This window comes from Pseudorca crassidens, chromosome 8 (genome assembly GCF_039906515.1).
Source record: "Pseudorca crassidens isolate mPseCra1 chromosome 8, mPseCra1.hap1, whole genome shotgun sequence".
Classification (NCBI taxonomy): domain Eukaryota; kingdom Metazoa; phylum Chordata; class Mammalia; order Artiodactyla; family Delphinidae; genus Pseudorca; species Pseudorca crassidens.
Genome location: NC_090303.1, coordinates 95,195,638 through 95,219,529, shown reverse-complemented (window position 1 = coordinate 95,219,529; position 23,892 = coordinate 95,195,638). Strand labels below are relative to the sequence as shown.

Sequence of the window (23,892 nt, the reverse complement as noted above, 5' to 3'; positions counted from 1 at the left end):
GTGAAATTGGAAGGGGTATTTGTGATGGAGATTTTGCTGGATGGGGAAGTGTTCCAGGCTAGACCCTGCCTCTTACTACTTCTGTGACCTGCAACCTCCCTGGCCTTCGTTTCTGCAACTGAAAAATGGGGTAATATCTTCCCCACAGCGCTGTTGTGAGTGCTTAACAAATTACACACCTGCAAGTGCTTTGTCAAAGGGCAAGTTTTGTGAGAAGTTTTATGATTATCCCTCTTTAACGTTTTGATGCTCCACGTTCCTGGGAAGCTTAGTGTGGAGCAGGGAGAGGCAGGGGTGATTCGTTTGGGCGTCCCCATCCGCATTCCCTGCTGTTAATCTCCCTCATCCTTGCCCCTTCTCTCTCCCCTCAACGGGCACTCGCTACTGACTGCCTCCCACGAGTCCCTAAGGTGGCATTATACCCTGATTTTCTTGGCCGTGTTTGAAAAGCCCTGTAGGATTAGCCATCGAATGAGTATATCTATTTTCTTCCTAGTTTAAATCCCTCTTTGGTGCATGGCTAACTTTTCAGACTTAGAAGCAATTACAGTAGAGTTGAAATAAGCCTGGATTTTGAGGCAGAGGATTCCTACTAGCAGCATGATCCTGAGAACTAAACTGACTTTTTCCAATGATCATTTTCCTGCTTTTTGCAGGGTGTACGTGCTTATCTGTTTGAGTGACAGCACCTATGAATTAGAATTAGACATTCTTCCCCAGAAGAGATACTTTTCCGTTGCATCTGACATTCTTTTCTCTATACTCTACCCAACTCACCTTTTGTTTTGATTTTCATGCAACCTGCTTTGTGGAGCCCCCGTGCCTCTGGCTATTGTCCTATCTGATGTTCCACACCGACTGCTACACCAGGGCGCTCCGGGTGTCGAGGATGGCTGGAATCCCATGAAAGGAAATGTTCATGGGTTGAACCCTTTCTTATTTCCAGTGCCCAGCAAACCTCTCTCCCCGCTTTTGAATCCTAGCTCCAGCCACGTTTTATGTTCATAAAGGCAGCAAAAGCTTGGAAACGAACAAATCCCAAAGTCCGAGGGCCAGTTCGTCAGAGGGTTCATATGATAAAGTCCCAGGCTCTTTGACATGCCTGACAGAAGGGAGAGAATCTCTGGAATTGTCGGAAGGCAGGCCCTCACGTGAAGACATGGAGGAATGGGAAAAAAACACATCTACCTTTCAAGCACCCTCCTTGTTGCCAGAAGGTACCGTGCCCTCTGTTTGGCTCTGTTCTAGGAATGAGCAGAAGTATGGCAAACCCAGATGTCTCCACTTTATCCAAGTTTGAGAAATATTTCTAATGGCAAAATTGAGACACAGGTTTGGAAAAAGGCATACTCTGTGACACAGTGAGGATAAACAATAAGAATGAAAAGGATGGCTACAAGAGGGTAAACCCTTTACAAAGGATTTTCACGTGATTTAGTCCCTTACAGTTTCAGGACCCCAAGAGACTACCATTGTCATCTCTGTTTTATACATCTCAGAGGGCCTGAGACAGTTTAGGTCACTTTGCAAATTGCGTGAGCCCCTCCTTCCCCAGAACCCAGGCATTTTGAATCCCAGTGATTTGTACTTTCCAATTTCCATGACACTCCCTGGCACGTGCTTCCCTCTGCAGGACAAAGCCTGCCGCAGCCAACCAGTCTGGTAGAACCTCTGTGGCCCGCTGCTCTGGCCGTGTCTATAACTCCAGCCCAGGCCCATCTCACCCTCGCCCTGCTTCTCCCACCTGCCTGCTTCCTCCAGAGGGTGGTGATGGTGTGTTAGCGTTTCACGATGGGCCTGTGACTAGCTGATCTCAGCACAGATCCTGAGGTTTGAGAGCACGGGGCCTCAACCTGCTTCTCTTCTTTCTGCTTTGGCTGTTGCTAAGATGGTATAAGTTTCCAGTTGTAACAGTTTATTCAGACCTACCTCCTCTGACCCCCAGCAAGCACAATGTTCCCCAGGGCCACCCCTGCAAGCTCACATGATGCCGTGACACGGACCTCGGCCTTCAGGGCTCAGGAGTCCCCCTCAAGCCCTCTCAGTCTCACCAAGCTGCTCCCCTATGGCCTCCTGGGTCCTTAAACCACCTCAGGAAGACACACATGGATCTTGGAGACAGAGAAGGACTCAAGGAAGGCGAGGACAGGGCTCTGAGCTGGAGGGAGGTGTGGAGGTGGATTTTAACATAGAAGACGGAGCTGTTCCCCAAAACGGGGTCACCAGTGCAGGATCAGAGTTAGAAGGAGGGGGGGAAATGGAGAAGATCAGATGAGAAGGGGAAAGTGAAGCAGCACACCCGCTAAATCGGGAGAGAGGAGGGGAGTCTTGGAGAACAACGAGAAGGAGAACGAGAAAACACAAAGCCAGGAGGCGAAGCACAGAAGCACAGCTCCTCTGAGCCCTCGGCCGACACAGCGGAGCGAGCTGGAGATGCTCCGGAAGGAAAGGGCAGCTCTGGCCCCCTCCTTCCACCTCCCTCCCTGTCTGATACCTGTCACGCTGAGCCTGGTGCCGGTCCCAAAGTGGAGGGGCGAATTATAGGAACACAGCTGCAGGAGGATGTAGGAAACCCCCCCCAGAGGTCTCCAGCCAGAGCGCTAGTCTTAGCTCCTTGAGGGCAGAGATGGCCACCTTTCCCTGCCTGGATTCACGGCTCAGGACCAAAGGGATCCCACTAGGAGAAAGGCCTAAGCACACTCTGGGGAAAGAGGGGAAAGATGAAGAGACTTAGGAGGGGCCGATCCACGCACAGAAGAAGGAGGGATGGACCACCGACAGAAGAGTAAGGAAGCAGTTTATGGGCCGAAGACTTAGAGGACAAACAGGAATCGACCCAGCCTCATCTAAAGCGATGGCAGACGCAGCTCCCCGGAAGCCCCACAGGGACCGGGGTTTACTCAACCCTCTCCCACCGGGGCTGGACGGAGGGGTAGACACTCCGGGTCCAAGGGACAGTGGCCCCCGTCTCCCAGCTCTTATGTCTTACCCAGGACAGGGAGTCGAGTCCCACCTCCAAAGTGCTGCCCCCGGTTGCTCCACAGTATAACACGGGCGTGGCAAACCCCAGAGCGGCCGGTATGGGGCCCTTCTTTCCAGAAACGAGCTTCTCCCCAGAACTTCTGGGGGTCCTAGCACCTTCTCCACTCACCCACTCTCCGCCATTTCTCTGCTGTGTTCTCAGTCCCTGCCTTCTCTAAAGGGAAATTCTAGAACTCCAGCCTTACAATACATCATTCCCAGGGAAGACCTTTACTTACCTAGCCCAGAAAGCTTCGTTCCGCTGCCAAAATACAGGCTTTCATTAGTCGCAGAACACGAAAGCCCGGTAGGGAAACTGTGCCTGCGCCTCCCACTCTTTCCCCACCCCTCTGCCGGTCCACCTGCAGCTCTCCTGTCCCCTTCCTTGGCGGAATTTTAACCCCCGGAGGTGGAACTGGTGACAACTGTACAACCCGAAAAGCTGCGGTCAGAGGACCAGTTTGGCCCCCTGTGAGACTTCTCACCCCCCTCTCCTGTGTCCGTCTCCTTTCTTCGCGAGGGAGAGAAACGGCAGGACTGACGGATCCAAGGCCAGACGCCCTCCCATCTACCGTGGCCATGATGGGCACCCTCCAAGGAGACGGAAGATGGACACGGAGACCCCTTTCCAGCTGAGACAGCTTGCCTCTCGGTAGGGAGACCCAGGCTTGGCACAGCGAGCCTATGAAACTATTGGAGGTGGAGGCTGTCCATCTCATCAAGATAAGAATTCATCAAGACGAGAATTCAGATTTTTCTGATAAAAACACGCTTTAACCTAGGCACCCCTATCGGAGGCTCCACCTGGACCCTGCCCCTCCCTGTAGGTTCCCAGCCCTCCAGCCCTGACTAGCTTACCTATGACAGTGAGCCGGCTTCCTTCCCCAAAATAGTAGGTGTCTGCAAAGCACAGCCTCCCAGATTCACTTCAAAACCTCTCCTTGTCTGCTGGGATTCTGGGAGAGGTTAGGGTGTTCATGGCTCCCTTCCCTCCCAGAGCCACCAGCCCCCTTCAAACACTCTGTATACCATTCCAGAACTTTCCAGGACCCCAAGATCCAGGAGCTGGGTCATCCCTTCCCTCCCACATTCCCCGAGAGAGTGCTCCCTCGTGGTACCCACCTGGACACCCTGGCCTTACCTACAACAGTCAGCTTGGTCCCTGGGCCGAAGGTATAGTCATAGCACATCAGAATACAGCCGCCTTACAATGCACACTTGGGACCCGCCTTCCCCTACAAGGGGCCAGGAAAGGCCTGGATTATGTCTTACCTACGACGGTGAGCCTGGTGCCTTCTCCGAAGAAGACTTCAGTGTTTGCACAGTGACGCGGAGTAAGGAGGAAAACAAACGCGAGGAGTGCAGAGAGGAGGGGATTTTGGTTGGTGCCTGGTGGACTCTGGGACTAGGAATCCCCTCCTGTGCTCTACAGATATTGTACAGAAGAATGTTTTCGACTTTTGACTCTTGGGGCCACGGAGCATGGGCAGAGTCCATCCAGAGAGCCCTGTGCCTTGTTTTTTGATTCTTCCTGAGGGTCCATCAGAAGGATGTGGGCCTGGCGAGGAGGGCAGGGTCCCAGAGACCCGTGACTGTCCCCGGAGGGCTGGGTAGTGCTGGCTTCTTCCTTCATAGAACGGTCACCTCCCATGTACCTTCCCATTGACCTTGTCCTTGGGTGGGGGGAGGGGAAGGGTGGGATAAAGGGGTCTCTCTGAGGCCTTCACCCATGAGGCCACAGAGGCATCTTCTTACGTCTGGCCTTTCTGCCTGCAAGCTTCAGCTCTGATCCAGGCCTGTCCTTCTCCATGGCCTGGGCTTGACAGGTGGACGGGGGGAAGGTGGAGACATTCTGACCCAAACCACCCTTGGGCCTGTGACCCGGGAGAAGAATGGAAGGACGGTGGGAATTGGGACAGGCAGAAAGGTTTTTGTAAAGGATTCCCGTAGGGTTGAATCACTGTGGCCCCCCTGTCCTCACAACGTTACAGCTTTATACAAAAACGGCTCCTCCCATGCGTCTGCCCCTCCAAGTCGGAGTCTGGGAGAAACCACCAGAGCAGCTGCCCCTGTGAGGGCACTGGAGGGCGAGGCGGTGACATCACCGCCCCAGGTGCAAGTGGTGGGGAGGACGGACCAGGCCAGGGGGCTCCCTCCTTTTGCTCATGCCCTTTCTTCAGGACCTTCTTAGCCCCTCAGAACCGTGTGTCTTTGCATCAGGGGCTGCTTTCCCTGGTATCTGCCCCTCTGCAAGCTGGCGTCATAGTAGCAGCCCCTTTCTATCTCGGGACTGCTCCGATGCTGGCCACACCGGAGGTCACACCTTTCAGCACTCAGTACCCAGACTCTGCCCCGTTGGCCCAATTCTGAACCTCCAGGGTGGTCTGAAGGAGAATTGGCCACAAGCTACATAGAGGTAGGGCTTTCCCAGGGGTAAAGTGATAGCTGAGAGCTGTATTTCTAACCAGTGTGAGGTGAGGGGGGACCACGTGTGTCATCAGCTGCTGCACTTCTCACTGTGGACTTTAGACATTCGAGTTCAGTGGAGGGCACTGGGGGAACCAGGTGTGGAGAACTGAATGAATACAGCCTCAGGGACGTTCAAATACCATCACACGGCCAAGTGATCACGGTCAAGGTCTTCTCCCTCTTTTTCCTGAAGGGCAGAAACATTTTAAGTTTTTGGTAGATATTTTATTCTCCCTGCACGAGATGACCTTGAAATTGAGCCTCCAGCTGGGTGGTCTGCATCTCATCTCACTACATGGTGCTTCCTTTCGTTGCCTTTTAAACTATGACAACATCTAGAAGAAAAAAGGACACTCGATCACATAATGATAACACGCTTACAGGGCGAAATAGACGCAGAATCAAAAGATAAATGACAGTATGGGGAAAGCATTAGTGATTCTCGTCATGAGGGCTGATCTCCCCATGACGATGAACTCCTAGAAATCAATTAGAAAATAACCCAGAGCCCAATAAAAATGGCAAAGAACAGAGGTTCCGGAAAAAAAAGATCCAAATGGTGCTTAACCATAGGAAAAAGAAAACTTGCAATGATAAATACAAAGTAAAACTGCATTGAAATGTCACTTTTCACCAATATGATTGACAAATTGAATTATGGAAGACCATTCTATTGGCTAGTTTCTGGTGAAATATGCCCTTTTACACGTTGATTGCCGGTGGGTGCGAAATAATACAACTCTTCATGGGAGCAATTTGGAAATATCTATAAAAATTACACATGTGCTTACCTCTTCACCTAGAAATCCCACCTTTGACAGTTTATCCTGTAATTACTCTTGCATACAAATAAAAAAAAAGTGTGTAAAGTATTTGCATTATTTGGAATAGCAAAGAGATTGGGGAAAAATTCAAGTGCCCATTAGTAAGGGATTGGGTAAATAAACTGTGAAACATTCACACAGAATATTACTCAATGCTAAAAAAGAATGAAAATGTTTCATACTGCCGTGGAAAGCTTTCTAAGATATAATGTTAACTGGATAAAAACAAGCTGTAGAATAAGGCTCCTGTATGCTACCTTTGTCTAACAAAGTAAGAATAATACTTATTATTAAAATACGAATTATACTTCTGTTTGTTTGATGCTGCGTGAAGAAACAATGGAAGGATACAAAAGCGATGGATAAAATGATTACCTGTTAAGAATGAGTGGATCGCTGATTCACTTTGTTATAAAGCAGAAACTAACACACCATTGGAAAGCAATTATACTCCAATGAAGACGTTAAGAAAAAAAAAAGAATGAGTGGAGGACACAGAGTATAAGGAAAATTAACATTTCTCAGTGTCAACTTTATTGTGTTGAGCCGTACATAGCTATTTTATTTTAAATAGATAACATAGCTATTATCTATTTTCTTTTAAAGTAAAACTTAATAAAATTTAAAAAGAAAAAAACAGCAAAATACTGCTTTAAGCGATATTTTAAAATCTGCCACTAGAGAAAAAAGATACTTCTTTTATTTACAAACTCGTTTCTTCCAAAGAAGACCAGTTTATACAAGAAGCTGTTGTACTGTCTTGAATTTGCTCAGTGAGTCTCCAATCACCAAGGAGGCTCATGAAAAATACATATTTCTGAGTAGTCCCCAGGATACTCTGAGCTCAAAATCTCTAGGTTTATTAATTTGCATTTAAATAAACAATTAAGCACAAAATGACCCCGGGTGTTTCCACTTCTGCACCAGTCCTGGGATCCACTGCTGGTCCTTGAGAAGGGCAGCTGTCAGCTGGAAGCACAGCAGAGCGCTGTCTGGTGGTGCGAGAGCTGGCCGCAACTGGCAGGGCTCTTAGAATTTAGGGAAAAAGGGGAGACAGTCTGTATTTAACTCAGGAATAGTGACAGGTCTCACAATAGCCCAATAAAAGGTCATCAATTGCTTTTATCAGTCGGAAGGTGGCAAGGCCTCTTCCTTGTTCCCTTTCCACATGGAGGAACTTTCATCAATGTACTGATTTACTTTGATCTAGTTCCATATAGTATTTTCCTTATTAACCCTTTTTGCCTGTCACTAATTTACCCCCTAAGTAAGCGTTTCCTTTTGACCATCTAGCTGGGGACTCTCAACCCGACTTGGACTTACAGAGAATACCACCCTGTCTTGGTTTCACAACTACTTTTTATCCTGATGGGGTTTGTCCCAGATCTTTGCCACTGTGTCACACACTGTTAGTAGCCCAAGTGCCCGCGAAGCTTTTATTTGGGGGGTGGGGTGGGGTGAAAGGAGTTTAGACCGGTCAGGCAGGTGCCGAGTGAGGTCATTCATCATCTTGGGCAGCAGGGGGAAGCCTTTCCTTATTTTTTGTTAGACTCAAGCGGCTGCACTGTCAGCGTGGCCACCTGAGGGGGCAAGAAGAATGTGGGTAGTGATCAGGGGATCCGAGGGGAAGCTGGTTAGTTACCTGTGTGCCTTTCTCAAGCTGTGTGTTGGGATGTAGGGAGGAGATACGCAAAGAACACCTATGTGTAATTTTTGAAAACTTTCAAGTACGTTAATTGACCCATTTGAACCCAGACTTTGTCTCCTAATTTCCCCAGATGAAACTGAAATCTGAAGAGGCTAAAGGGTGCGGGATGTGAGGAGACAGGGCTGGGACCAGCACCCAGGCTTCCTCACTTAAGTTCCGGGGGCTCCGCTGGGCACTGTACCTGAGCCGCTGAGGCCCCGCTCCTCCGGCAAGCTCATCTCCTGTAGCCAGACTGCGGGGCTCCCACCCACGCCCTCTACTTACATCTGTGGACCTTGGGCAAGTTACTGAAGCTTTTTAAACTCCAGTCTCCTTATCTGTAAAGTGGGAATGATGATGATGATAAATAAAATAACATCTCCCTTATGGAGCTCTTGTGAGACATAAATAATACACGTAAAGTTTTATCACGATGCCTGCCTATAGTTAGTAGAGACGTCCGTGACTGGTGTTTTCACAGAGAGTACTGGTCTAGGGGTCTCTCTACCACACTGGTTCCCAAGCTCTGGCATCCCTCAGGATGACTTGGAAGTCTTGTTAAAAGCAAGGTGCTGGGCTCCATCTTAGAATTTCTGACCCATAGGTCAGGGGTCGGGCCTAACAATGTGCATTTCTCCTAAATTCCCACGTGATTCTGGTGCTGCTGGTCGAGGGAGCACACTCTGAGAACCAGTCTTCTGGAAGGCTCTTCCTTTCTTCAGTACATTTGCCTCCACTCCTAGCTCATCGTTCATTCATTCATCCGATCCTGGGGTGCCTACCTTAATCCAGCTGTTGTTTAATCAGTAGGATTCCCAGGACGAGTAAGGCGAGATTTCTTCCGGAAGAAGCTCATGGTTGAAGGCCAAGGTAGATACATCCATATACATTCAGCAGCATGAGAAGAACTGTGATAGAAGAAAGCATGGAAGAGAAGGAAAAATCCTTACTCAGACCAGAGGGTCAAAGACTTTTCTGAAGAGGGTGAAGGGGTGGGTGGGAAGGCATCAAACCAGATGGACCAGTAGTGTCCAGAGCTAGAGGTCAGAGGTCCATGCTTGTTGGAGGAAACCCCCAGGACTTCTGAGCATTGGAGCACAGCAGGGGAGGGGAGGGGTGAGGAGACCAAGGCTGGAAACATAGGCAGGGGCAGAGCAGGAAGAACCCTACATCTCCACGATGAGGAACTTGCCTTCTACTTTGAAAATGTGAGCGATCAGGAAAGGTATTAACCAGGAATCAGATAACGGGCCGGACCTCTCTAAGCGCAGGGTTAGAAGGCGGGCAGGAGACCAGCATCCCTCAGGAAGTGCTGTGAGGCAGGGGATGAGCTGGAGAGACGGTGAACAGCAGAGCTGATGGACCATAGTTGCAGCTGGAGAGCCCATGAGATGGGGTAGGGGAAGCAGGGGCTGGGCTTTGGGACCAGGCAAATAGGGACTCAAAACTCCAGATCTGGGCTTCCCTGGTAGTGCAGTGGTTGAGAATCTGCCTGCTAATGCAGGGCACACGGGTTCGAGCCCTGGTCTGGGAAGATCCCACATGCCGTGGAGTGACTGGGCCCGTGAGCCACAAGACTGAGCCTGCGCGTCCGGAGCCTGTGCTCCGCAACGGGAGAGGCCGCGACAGTGAGTGGCCCCCACTTGCCACAACTAGAGAAAGCCCTCGCACAGAAACGAAGACCCAACACAGCCAAAAAAGTAAGTAAATAAACAAATGTGGGGTTTAAAAAAAAAAGAATTAAAAATTAATCAATACAATCATAAATAGCATGTAGGTCAAATAATAAAGCATAATTAAAATTAGAAAAAAAAACCCCTCCAGATCTGCCATTTGCTGGATGAGGGATGTGGGTAAATTAATAACCTTCTCTGAACCTGTTTCCTTGTCTGTACTGCTGGAATAATAACCACCCCAGAGGGGAGAGGGAACTAAATCTGAAAGTGCCTATAAAGTACTCAGTATGGCATATTCGTGTCAGTACCATCACGTGGGGAGAACAAAAGGCAGGTTTCTCAGGAGCCTGAGGGATGGAGACCAGGGAGCTCTCGTCTTCCTCAGACACATGAGATGGTCGTTGGGAAATAGGGGCCAATGGGGTCCCCTGCTGCCAGGAGAGAACATAAGCTGGGGCTTGGAGGGGACTCAGAAGAGGCCAAGGTGATTGGCACAGGTGCTTCCCTAGGTGTGGGTAGCAGTGAGACGAAGTATGGGATCTTACAGACCATGCCTACGTGTGCACATATCAGCACTGCACTCAAGACCCAGAGAAGTACAAAGGCCAATGCAGCCTTTCTGAAATGGATTTTCCTCTAGAAATCATCCCCCTGATTATGATTTTCTGGATTCCTTCTCTTCACATGCTGCTATACCAGTGTGCCATGGAAGACAGTTTGGGAAGTGGGGCGCTCTGCTCATCTGTAAGGGGTACAGCCCTGTCTGACCTCAGATGGGAGGAGATGTTTCCCGGAGTGAAGGGGCCGGAGGGAGCAGGTACAGACCTGGGCAGTTAGAGAAGAGTCACTTTATTAGCATAATGATGGCAGAGGGGCGGGGGCTTTAGCTGTTGGCAGCGATGGTCTGCTGAATCCAGTCCACATAGTTGCAGACCTTGGTGTAGACCCCAGTCTTGCCCTTCTGGGCACAGCCAGAGCCCCAGGAAACAATGCCCTGGAGCTCTCCGTTGCAGGCCACAGGGCCGCCAGAGTCACCCTGGGGAGGAAGCGGTGGGACAAGGTTTATAAAGAGAGAAGAAGGGACCCAGAGCCACACACAGTCTGAACCTTACGAGACCCCGTTCCTGTCGGCTCTGTGGTTCCACATCTCTCCACAGTGTGAAGAGATGCCACGCACACTAGCCTCCCTTGTTTCTCCACGGGACCACTGCTCAGGGACCTCCTCTACCAGCCCCACAGCCCCGGGCAATCAAATCCCGTTCCCAGGGGGCCTGTGTGTCTGGGCAGGGGTCTCAGAGTGGTAGGGTCAAGTCACCTGGCACGAATCACTGCCTCCCTCGAGGAAGCCGGCGCAGACCATGTTGTCAGTGATCTGTCCAGGGTACGAGGCTTCACACTCGGCCTGACTCAGCAGTGGGGTGTCCAGGCACTGCAGCAGCCTGGGGTAGTTGACCTTGAGGGGCAGGAAGAGATCAAGGAAAAGAAAATGTGGGTCAGGCCAGGACAGGATGGCAATCCAGTGCTGAACCCTGAGGGCGGCCAGGAGAGGCCTCCAAGGAGTGATGGGTTTCAACTCCCAGAAAGCTCACTGCAGACCCCTCCCTAGAGGTGCTAATAGCAAGGGCTACATCTGTCCTGTCTTTTGGTTCTCGGGTTCAACTCCTTGACACTTTGCATCTCCCTGGTACCTGGCAGAGAGCCCTTTGTGTAGTAGGCACTTGTGAATTTGCAGACTGGAAGCAAAGGGGTCCCAGCTCAGGGGATGCTCAGTTCTGGGCAATGTGGGTAGGTTGGAGGGTGAAGTCGTGAGGGTCCCACTCACCTCCAGAGCTCAGGGTGTTGCCCCAGCCGGAGATGAGGCACTGGGTACCAGCGGGCGCACAGGCGCTGGGCAGAGCTAAGGTGGGCACCCGGGCATCGATGACCGCAGGCGAGGAGAGTCTGATCAGCAAGATGTCACTGTTCAGAGTCCAGCTGCTGGAGCTGCGGTGGCGGACGATCTTGGCTGCGTCGACGAGCTGCTCGCGGCCCTCCAGGACGTCGACGTTGCGCTCTCCCAGCCTCACCTGGAGGCGGCCATTGCGGGCGAAGCACAGTAAAGGCCTTTTGCCCACATCCCTGCGTCCCCCAGCGTTTTCCCTGCTCGCAGGTGGTGTGGGAATGTCACAGGGCAGTAGAGGGGCAGTGGGGCAGGGAGGCCGTGAAAGGGTCCCGGGGGGGAGGGGATGCTCCTCTATTTGCTTTTCCAGCCGCCTTCCCCATGCCTCTCATGCCTTCAGTGCCGTGGGTGCCACCGAGCCACTTCGAGTTCCCCGGGCATCCTTCATCCTCTGCCACCTTGCGAACTACACGCGGTGACTTCTACCCCCTCCGTTCTCGCTCTGCTAAGTACCATCGTCCCGTAGGAGCTAATCCAGCGCTTCTCAAAGTGCAGCCCCGGGACTGCAGCCTCAGCCTCAGCTGGGAACGCATTCTCCCAGACCTACTGCATCAGAAACCCTGGGGGTGGGACCCAGCAATCTGTGTTTTAACAGGCCCTCCGGGTGATTCTTACGCGCACTCAGGTTTGAAAGCCCTTGGTCTTGACAGTGATTCTCAGCTCTGCCCAGAGAGTAGATCTGCCAGAGGCAGTTATAAACTCACCAATACTCAGACTCTCTTCCTAAAAATTCTGAGTCAAATAGGAACTAGGCAACTGTTTTTATTGTTTTTGTTTTTTTTTTTAACATATCTCAGGTGGTTTTAACCTGTAGCCAACTGGCAAAGGTTACTCGGTGTGAGGTCCTTGCCTGCTTTTCAAGCTGGCCACTCCTACCGCAAAATGGTCCGTCCCTGCTTTTATGACCCGCAGCCCTTGCTGTTTGATCTATTGATTTGGGGTGTCAGCGGCTTCCTATCAGGTGCCCCATTTTACCCGCAGCTCCTGCGAGTCAGCTGCCATCGTCAACTTCTTCTCTTCCCCATCATCGTTCCCAACTTCAGCAACCCCTACACAGACCCCAGCTCCTCCAGAGGGCCCTGGGCGGTGGGCTTTGTAGCCAGGGGCCCAGCACTTACGACTTGTAGCAGTGAGCCGCGGACACCACCCACTGGTCACTGATGAGGGAGCCCCCGCAGAAGTGGTAGCCGGAGTTCAGGGACACCTGGTAGGGGATGGAATGCGCTGCACAGGTGTGGACCCTATGATCTTGTCATCATCGTCCGTGGGAAAAGCAACTTGAGACAGGAAGGGAGAAGCCAATTCAACAGGAGGGTTGGGGTTGGAGCCCAGAGCCCTGCGGCTGGACCTTGCTAATTAGGATTCCTGAAGGAGCACAGTGGTGAGAGGGAGGCCACGGGGAAGCATCCCCCGCTTGTCTCACAGAGGTAGTTCTCCCGAGTTGCTCTGTGTGCCTGCAGGGCACAGAGCTAGGGACCCTGCAGGGGCTCGGGCCCAGACCTCCCCTGGGGCCAAGGACAAGAAACCCCCTCACAGTGCATTCAGTACGATAGGGTCGGAATGGGGTCCTCTCACCCACCGAATGCTTCTTTCTCTCTCTTACTCATCACCAGTCTACTCCCCACTGCAATTTCAGCCCCGGCTTGTCATGATGGGACGGCCTAAGTAGGAAGATCTGACGGCGAAGCCCTGGCTGTAGCCAGCTCCTCCCGTAGCTCACATCTGCGCAGTGAGGCTGGGGACCCACTGCGCAGGACAAAGGTAGTTACGGTTATTGGCCAATAGAACAGTGATTTGCAGCTGTGGCTTTACATCCGGGCATCTGAAAACTACCTGGGAGGCTTAAAAGGTCAATGCATGGGCCACACCCCAGGCCAATTAATAGGACTGGAATGAGTCATCGTTCCACCTCCCCAGGTGCATCCGAGGTTAGGAACAGCTGCCGTGGAGCTATCCTAGAGCCTCAAGTCCTGACTCATTTCACAAACCGTCCCCACCTGGTCTCCCTTTCTCGCCTCTCCCAACAAAGCCCTGAAACTGGTGGATGAGGGGGATGGGAGTGGAGTCCGGCAGAAGGTGAGAGAATGAGGCTTAAAGAGACCCCCAGAGTGGGAAGGAGGGGTGCTGGACAGGGAAGGTAGGATCTCAGCACACAGGTAGAACAGGAAAGGTAGCAGGAATGGTGGAGCATGTATCTCTGCCAGGACAGGGGCGGATGGGGCGCAAAGCAATGCATGGGACTCACCAGCAGCTCCCACAAAGGCAACGATCAGCAGTGGATTCGTGGTGGAGAAGTGTAGTTGAGTGGCTGACGGAGAGCCTTTATACCTCCCGAGGAGAGGGAGGGCGTGTGTAGGTGAGGGTGGAGGGTCACCACCCCCAACCCCGTACAAACACACCTGCAGCTTTCCTTTTCCTGGAGTCTCGCTTGGTGCTTTGTGGCCCTGACTCTGACTGAAAGGGAACCCCCAACTGGTTGGGCTTTTCTGTGTCTAAAGCCTTAAGACTAGCCTTCTCCTGATGCTTTGCGCTCCCCCTTAGAATCAACTATCACACCCGCGATACAGTATGAGGGGAGTTTTGGTCAAAGTATCAGGAGTCACCTTACAGGCAGAGAAAATAGATATAGGTGGAAACCATTACCTCCTACTCTAGGCTCAGATGTGTAGGTTGGATTCCAGTCCACATTTGCCCAGATTCAATTTGAATAAGACTCTGCAGCACTTGGCACTCTTCATTCTGAATTTTGGATTCCTTTGTCTATTTCTCTAAGACGTTCTCCTAGGACTTACCTGGTGGCGCAGTGGTTAAGAATCCGCCTGCCAATGCAGGGGACACGGGTCCGAGCCCTGGTCCGGGAAGATCCTACATGCCTCAGGGCAACTAAGCCTGTGCGCCACAACTACTGAGCCTGCACTCTGGAGCCCGCGTGCCACAACTACTGAAGCCCACGCACCTAGAGCCCATGCTCCACAGCAAGAGAAGCCACCGCAATGAGAAGCCCGCCCACCGCAATGAAGAGTAGCCCTTGCTCGCCGCAACCAGAGAAAGCCCGGGCGCAGCAACAAAGACCCAACGCAGCCAAAAATAAATAAATTAATTAATAAAAAAAAAAGACATTCTCTTGGTTGATTTTTAGCTCTTGGCCCATCAAGCCACTGGCTTTTCATTATGATAATGGTGGGTGGTTTCTGTGCGCTTTACTATACCGAATGGGTGTGAGTCTTTCACGGACCTTTTTCACTTTATTGTCACAACCACCTATGGGGTTGCCATTTCATAGATGACAAGATGAGCTTTATAGAGGTGACGTAACTTTCTCAAGGTCACACAGCCAGTAAGCTGTAGAGGTGGGATTTAGCATGGCAGGCCAACTCCAGAGCCTGTAAACTCTACCACGGAACGTTTGGCTCCCCTTCCCTTTATTTGATCCTCACACAGCCTCATGACTTGGGCAACAGATACCATTTTCTCCTTTTTACCAATGAAAACTCTAAAGCTAAGCGGTTAAGCGACTTCTCCAGGGTCACCCAGCTAAGGAATCCATGAATGACAGCAGAACCTTTCCCTGTGGAAGCTAAGTTCATTCCCACCATGTTGCTACATAGTGGAGTCTTTCAGATCTCCTACTGGTCTGAAAAGTAGATTTTTGTCAGATTCCAAATCGTTAGTCTCTCTTTAAAAAATACGTCCCTCCCCCAGCCCCCCAGCTCAGGTATTTCTCCTCAGCTCTTAGTCAACTCCTCCTTGGCCCCCCAGGGTCCTTTACCAGCTCCAATCAGATTGTCAAATTCTCTGCTGTCTTTCCTCCAAACTCCCGACTCCTTCCCGCCTCCATTATTTTTTCTAAACTAGGTATTTTGCCCATTGTGCAATTTCTCTTTATCCGCTAAGAACTATTTTCTTGAATGGCGCAGCCTGGGAATCACTGAATCTGGGTAGTGAAGGGGTGGTCTGTGTGATCCAAACACACTGAAGGGTGAGACAGAGGCTAGAGGCACAGACTGGGCATAGGCTGGTTGGCTGCATGGAGTAGTCTGCTTCTCCTCCCCAGCCCTCTCCTGCTTCCCACCTTGAAGCAAGGAAGATGGGTACGTCTACTTGCACATTTTATCTAGTCTTCAGGCTGATACAGAGGGGTGAATGGGGGAGTCTCTAGCAATTGAAGCTTTTTATCTGAAGACAGATTGGTTCCTATACTATAATGGTCTTTTTATTCACATTGCAGTCATTCCTTATCTCATCCCTGGGCTTATTAACGCTGCTTAAGTGACTCCAGAGTCTACTGACGAGTACTCAGAGGAGAGCCAGTAAGGAGTCTGGGAGGAATACCCACGTGGCTGTTATTGTAGCAGCCATGACTTGTACCAGGATACGCAGAGTTCAATAAATGACAGGTGTATTTACTTTTCTAAATCATATTAGATCCAGACTGAGCCCCACAAGTCAAGTTCAGTGGTAAGCCCAGTCCACTGAGCTCCCTCCACTCATTTAGCTTTTAAAAACTCTAGACTCTGTTGTCCATTTGGAAGGCAGCCAACTGGTCAGCCCACTTCCTATAGGCCGACCTGTCCAGGAGGATCTTCAAAAGGCTCCCAAGTCTCAGAACTGAGTGCTCAGTCCACACAGGAACCAACACAGCTCCAAACTGAGGACCGTCCAAGTTCAGGGCCACTGTGTTTGAGCAGGTTCTGGGCTTGCCTCTCTAGAACCCACCATATCTGTTCCCTTTCCCAGCCTGGGCGGGGTGGGGTGGTGGAGCAGAGGGAGCTGGCACACGTTTTGGGGCCACCATTCTCCTCAAGCAGAAAGGTGAAAAGCCTCTGTCCCCTCCCTGTTAGAACAATCTAGTTCATTTTTAATGGCCTTACATTGCCTGAACTCAAATGATTTTTGTACAGTGTTTCTCCAGGGAAATCCACATGGCTTGGCAAATTTTTCTCTTTTCTGCTGAATCATATTTATTTACTCAATGTATTAGTTTGCTAGGGCTGCCATAACAAAATACCACAGAAATCTATTTTCTCACAGTTCTGGGAGCTAGAAGTCCACGATCAAGGTGTTCATAAAAGAAACTTTCACATACTGAGGTATGGAGAAGTCATTCTGGCTTATACATGAGTTAATTTGAATTTTATGCTAACTAAAACAGCCTGTTTGTTGCCCATCAGACATATACTGTACATCTGCTTTAATTATTAAAGAAAAGGGCACATTGACTGGAAGTAAAAACGTCTATGTTAAAACATAAAATGCCTCTTTTCCTGGGACACCAGTGCTGATACTCCTTCGATGATAAGACTCCTTCTCAGGGACCAAGGACATACTGACTCACTGTACGTGTTGATCTGTTTTGTTTTAAACCTTGAAGGAATGTATCCCTGACTTGTTTAATGTTCTTTGTTCTGACAAGATATAAAACTGGGTTGAAAACCATGCTTCTCTGGAGCAGTTCCTCAGAGTTATCTGAGAGGCTGTCTTCTGGGCTATAGTTCTCAGTTTGGCTCAAATAAAACTTGTTTCTATTCCTATTACAGATTGTTTATGGATTATTTTCGTCGACAGTGTCAACAGGGTTGTTTTCTACTGAGACTTCTCTCTCCTTGGCTTGCACATGACCTTCTTCTAACTGTGTTCTCATGTAGCCTTTCCTCTGTGGGCACGTCCCTGGTGTCTCTCCTTTTATGACCTAATCTTTTCTGATAAGGACACCAGCCAGATTGGATTAAGGTCCACTCTAATGGCCTCATTTAATTATTTCTTTAAAGATCCTATCTCCAAATACAGTTACATTCTGAGGGACTGGGGGATAGGACTGCAGCATATGAATTTTGGAGGAACACAGTTCAGTCCATAACACTAAGTAAATATTTACTGAATTCCTGTGATGTTCCTGTAATTTCTCTAAGCGTTATGGAAACAGCAATGAAGAAGACACAAAAGGTCCTTGCTTTCATGGCATCTATGTGTATTTATGTGTGTTCGTGTCCACACATATGTAAGGAGGTATAGCTATGAGAGGCAGACAGTAAATTAAAAATGTATATATACATATATATGTATATATACATATAAAATGTGTATATAATGCCTACAGTTGACCTTTGAACAACATGGGGTTTGAAATGCACTGGTCTGCTTATACATGGATTTTTTTTACAATAAATACTATAATATTACATGATCTGAGGTTGGTTGAATGCACAGGTGTGGAACTTCGGATACAGAGGGCCACCTGTAAAGTTATACATGGATTTTCAACTGTGCAGAGAGTTAGTGCCCTTAATCCGCACCTTGTTCAAGGATCAACTGTATATTTAATCAGACTATGGTGATTAGATGTTATTAAAATAGGATAAAGTGATAATAAATGTGAGTAACTGGTGGCTGGGTCCACAAGTGCTATATTAGGTAAGAAGTTCGGGAAAGCTGTACTTTGGGGAGATAGTATTTGAGTTGAGAACCTGAATAAGAAGATGCCAGCCCTGTGAAGGTGGGGTAAGCAGGGCTTTCATCATTCCCTGCTGAGTCTATAACAGAAATAAATTGACACAACCACTGCTTTTTAAATTAAATTACCCTATCATCTAGCATGTAGATATTTACCTTGCTATTAATTTTAATTGTAAAAGCTGACATTTAAAGCATGGTTTAAAGGATCAATTTAAAGGATCAATACACCGAAATATTCTTATAAGTTAATGTCAAGTATATTTTTTGACATGAAATATTGTTGGCTTAAGAGAATAAATGATAAAATACATATGATCTAATTTTATTTAAATGGGTGATTTTAATTTTCCTCAGTTTAATAAACTGTGTATTTCACAAAAAAACATGCATTAATTTTGTTATTAAAATAGCTAAAATAAAGAGAAACAATTATAATAATAAATAAAATTTTCCCAGAGAGAGCAATACCTGACCTTGAGGATGGAATTGTTAATGGTAAAATTTCATGCATTACAGTGAGAAATACATTTAACTAGTAACTAAATTGTGTGTTTTGTCTCTACCAGGCACAGTGTGATGTGGTTTACATGGAAGACTTCATCTCATGCTTATAAAAATCCTCACGCCTTTCTTTTTTGGCATCATTATTATCCTTATTTTATATATAACAATATTATATATATGCATATGAAATTGTGTAACCTGTCAAGGTTACACCTGGTGATAAAGCAGTGGAGTCAAGTTTTAAGCTCAGGTCTGCCTGGGAACAGAAATCAAGCCCCTAACCACAGCGTTTTACTGCTCCTTAGGAGAAAAGTCTGCCATTGTACAGGAAGATGCTCACAGCTCAAGGCTTATTTGTAGGTGAATTTGCCCATTTCCTAGGGAACAGGGGACAGGAAGGTAAACCAGCACTTCTGATCCATCTGATCAAATGGGTGCACATGTGGATCCCTGTGACCAGGAGAATCAGCATGTGTAGAAACCGGGTAAGACCCACGGGAACTTGTACAGGACCGTGAAGGGAATCGCTTCTTCATAAAGCCAGGCTACGGGAAAAGCTACACATAGTGAAAGGGCGAACTAAAGAAAATAACCCCCCAGGCAGCTGACAAGGACTATTATTTTTCTTTGTCTTGGCTTTGGGTGGAGGATTAAAAACAGCTTCCTCAGGCTTCCCCGGTGGTGCAGTGGTTGAGAGTCTGCCTGCCGATGCAGGGGATGTGGGTTCGTGCCCCGGTCCGGGAAGATCCCACATGCCGCGGAGCGGCTGGGCCCGTGAGCCATGGCCACGGAGCCTGCGCGTCCAGAGCCTGTGCTCTGCAACGGGAGAGGCCACAGCAGTGAGAGGCCCGCGTACGCAAAAAAAAAAAAAAAAAACCAAACAGCTTCCTCTGAATATTCATGGCCACTGAGAGGTCAGCCCTTTGGGGTTTGGCACAGACACTGTATGGCCAAGAAGATGGACGCTGAGAATTATAAAAGAAAACATCAGGTCTGTTGCACCCCAATTGCTTGACAGAGGCAAAAATAAATATTTCCTGGAAAGCCCACCTTTACTCCAGGATTTAGGGGATTCCCAAAGATAAATTTTATAATATCAAATTACACAATGCACAGGGAAATAAGCCACCCTGAGTGAGAGGCAGCAGAAACCACAAGAAAACCAGGTGCGTAAAGTCATCAGATGTTGGCACGAACAGGTAATTCCAAGTATAAGTTTGATAGCCTTAAAGAAATAAAATAACTGAAAAATACAGGAAGAGTAAGATTTTTCAGAAATGACTGCTTATATTTGTAGAAAGACCCAAGTAGATTTCCTGGAAATGAAAATATATTTTAAATTAAAAAGTCAATTGAAAAAAAAAAAGGTCAGTTGAAAGGTGGAATGGCTTAATGGAGTTGAGGTGTGAATTAGTAAATAGGACAGAGAGTCTAAAGGAATTACCCCTAACACAGCACAGGGAAGCAAAAAGAGGGAAAATGTGAATGCATGGCTAGAATCTAGATGATACTGGGAAAGTTGAACACAGGCTAGATCTATTCTTCAGGACTGAGGTTCTGGCCCTTGCGAAGATTTTCCTTTACCACTACCTTTCAGAACCATACTTATGTTAAACTGTAATGATCATTCCAGAATAAAATGCAACCCTACCCAGAAAACAGCCCCATAGTTTTTCAGCTGCAAATAGGGAATTCCCAAAAAACCTTGCGTACGGATTGAGGGTAAGGTGGGTGTGGAATAGGAGTGTGGACCAGGAAACTGGGACTTGCTCTTGAAATCAAATTGTGCCTCCTTCCAGCTGTGCTTGAATCTTGTCTTAATTACACATTTTCCACTGAGTAACAGAATACTCTGTGCGTGTTCAACTTCACAGTTTTGCAAATCAGCTAACACCCAGTTCTGAATGCCGTGATAAGGCATTTAGCAAACAGCCAGGAGCAGCTTTTCAAAGGAAGAATAGTTGTTGCCGGTAGAAGACAGACAGGATGGCTTTACACCAAAACTCTTTGCATCTGCCTGTGATTCTCTTACTGGGGAATGCCACGAGCTCTACAGAGCAGCCCATCTGCCATGGGCACTTCAAGAATAACTGAGCTACTCGGTCTATGGCCCGGGTGGCTGGGAAGCTTACATCATCGCCTCATTCTGCTACAGAACTCTGTCTTGCACTGGCCCAGCCTTACAGATGACACAGCAAATGGACCAGAGTAGCACACCCAACTGTAGTATATGTTAACTCCGAAATCCAGAAAGTCCCATGAAGCATTGCACCTCTTTCTCCACGGCAGATGATGTAAGATGCAGCAGCTCGCCCCTCACTTTGGAGGACATTCCAACATATCTCACACCTCTGGACTCCTCAGACGCTCACCAAATCGGCAGGTCCCTGAATTTTTGCAGATCTGCATTGGTCTGGCATGCATATGTCGTACCAAGGTATCTAGCGTGCTTTACAATTTCCATTCACCAAGAACAATCGGCATAATGCCATCAGTGTACTGGACCAGTAGGATATCAAGATGGCTAAGGGCCTTCTAAACTATATCGATAGAGAACAGGCTAAAAATAGACTTGAGATAAAATACTTAAAGGGTACTTCTGAGTGTGCCACTTGAAGGCAAATTGTATCTGATTGTCTTTACTGAATATTTCTAAACATTCCTCTGCAAGAAATTTTATCCTCACCCTCCAGTAGCTACTCTTCCTGTCTGTGGATGGGGCCCTCCGGCGGATCCTGCCAGTTCTCTCCCCATCCCAGCCTACCCATTCACACCCATCCCCACCCACCAGTACACAGGCAGCTGCATCTGCCCAAGAGCTGTGGTTTCCCCCCTCCAGCCTGCTTCCCAGGGTTCTCAGGCTAACCTGGATGGAGCCGGGTAGGAGGTTGCAGGGGTTCTTGCTGGGACCTTTGATCTGTGCCCAGCACGTGTCTCCAGCGCTGCAGAAGTAAAGAGCTGCTATCCTCGGGGCTCACACTGCTCACAGTCAGAGTTGAGAACGGCAGGTTTGGGCGGCGAATGGGAAACTTGTCCTTGGTAAGCCCACTCTCATAAGTGGCCTCAGAGTCCTGATTCACAGTTGCCATCAGCACCAAGCTCTGTCCTGGAAACTTGACGGTACCAGTACATGAAGGTGAGCTGGCCATCGACCTATAACACTGGATCATCACGGAGGGCCCGCATTCACAGGTGTCCCTGCTTGGCTTTTGAGATAGGAGAGCACCAAACACAGAGCCTAGTTCCACAGAGATAGAAAAACCCACTAGGGCTGACAAGCCTGTCCCCAGGCAGGAAGGTCTTTTACTATTTGCTCCAATACCACCTTGGCCCCCAAAGAAACCTGTAGTACCGCCTGCACTTTGGTTTTGTTCTGCCAACTGTTATTATGTCAGGATCCTCTAATCCAACATCTCCCCCATCCTCTGACTGGTGGCCTCGGACACCCTACTCCTCTCCCCAACATCCACATTTACCCCAAACTTCCCCCCAGTATAAGGCCATACCTAATCCCAGGAGAAGTGGCAGAAGAGTCAATATCTTTAGGTGATGGCCTCGCCTCTTCCCAGAGAAAAGGCACTAAGACATCAAATTCAAGTTCATCTTCTGTCACCACTGTGTAGCTCATCCCTACTGGCTCTCTCTTCCCTTCTTGGCATAGGCAGTCGAGTTTCTGCAGAATATGGAGACTTGTCTGCCCCCTAGTGGAGATGTGTGGCTCTTCACTTAGTTTGGATCTTCATTCACAAGTCTCTCAGCCTGCAATTGCAGTCTATCCACCATGCGTCCACCACCTCCCCATCCATCACTACTGAGCACCACGTATGTGCTACTCCTTGGGTGTAAAGCAAGACTAGGTATGCAATATGGACCTTAGATAACTAAAGGTAAAATTTTAGAATATTAGGGAAACATAATTCAGAATATTGACTGTCTGCTGAGTCTTTATTTTGGTTGTCCCAAATTGAACGCATTCTTCCTTCCCTGATACATACTCCAGTAAACTGGCTCATACTGCTGAATACATTCCTCTTAATAAGTGGTGCATGTATATACATGGAATATTAGTCATAAAAAGGAACGAAATAGTGCCATTTGAAGAGACATGGATGGACCTAGAGACTGTCATACAGAGTGAAGTAAGTCAGAAAGAGAAAAACAAATATCGTATAATATCGCTTATATGTGGAATCTAGGAAAATGATACAGATGAACTTATTTGCAAAGCAGAAATAGAGACACAGATGTAGAGAACAAACACCAAGGGGGGGAGGCGGGGTGGGATGAACTGGGAGACTGGGACTGACATACACACACTACTATGTATAAAATAGATGACTACTGAGAACCTACTGTATAGCACAGAGAACTCTACTCAATGTTCTGTGGTGACCTAAATGGGAAGGAAGTCCAAAAAAGAGGGGATATATTTATACACATAACTGATTTGCTTTGCTGCACAGCAGAAACTAACATAACATCGTAAAGCAACTATACTCCAATAAAAATTAGTTAAAAAATAAATGGTATCCCCACTCATCTTGCTGTCTAGGCTCAGAAATTCATCTTTTTTTTAAATTTTAAATTTATTTTTGGCTGCATTGGGTCTTCGTGGCAGGGCACGCAGACTTTCTCTAGTTGTGGCGAGCGGGGGCTACTCTTCGTTGCGGTGCGCGGTCTTCTCATTGCAGTGGCTTCTCTTGTTGCGGAGCACGGGCTCTAGACACACGGGCTTCAGTAGTTGTGGCATGCGGGCTCAGTAGTTGTGGTTTGCGGGCTCTAGAGCGCAGGCTCAGTAGTTGTGGAGCATGGGTTTCGTTGCTCCACGGCCTGTGGGATCTTCCCGGACCAGGGCTCGAACCCGTGTCCCCTGCACTGGCAGGTGGATTCTTCACCACTGTGCCACCAGGGAAGTCCCCAGAAATTCATCTTTATTGCCTCTTTTCTTCTCAGGTCTCTCACAATTAATTCACAACTCATATGCGTTGTATCTCTATTTGTCATATCTCCGCCTCATTTTGGTCATCAATGGTTATTTGTAATACAGTTTCTTCTATTCTAATTCAGCTCATTATGGACTGTGGGACAGACCACCCCTCTGTAAAATTTGACAACAGTGCTATGGTCCTTTTTCATCATCCAGTTGATTTCCTCCGTCACGTAGCTTCCTGAAGCAGTTTAACACTTGCATAAAAACTGAGCTAATGTTTTTGAGCACTTACTCTGTGCTTTATAGGAGTTATTTCAGTCTGTGAATTGGGCGACTTAGGCATTTTTACAGATTAAGAAATTTTACAGATTAGACACGAAGACTTTATA

At 48.4% G+C, this 23,892-nt stretch overlaps 2 protein-coding genes and 1 pseudogene across 2 annotated transcripts in view; all 3 read right to left on the bottom strand.

The window, feature by feature from the left end:
- LOC137228739 (M1-specific T cell receptor beta chain-like) overlaps positions 1-23,892 on the bottom strand; it is a 55,501-nt gene that overhangs the window by 14,717 nt on the left and 16,892 nt on the right. The gene's annotated exons all lie outside the window — the stretch shown is intronic.
- LOC137229551 (anionic trypsin-like) lies at positions 10,561-17,731 on the bottom strand. The gene is given in 8 exon segments (XM_067747620.1): positions 10,561-10,713; positions 10,993-11,131; positions 11,502-11,743; positions 12,425-12,434; positions 12,735-12,855; positions 12,858-12,893; positions 13,862-13,944; positions 17,712-17,731. Coding segments are annotated over 8 exon segments (804 nt in total).
- Positions 17,915-22,161, bottom strand: LOC137229550 (uncharacterized; annotated as a pseudogene).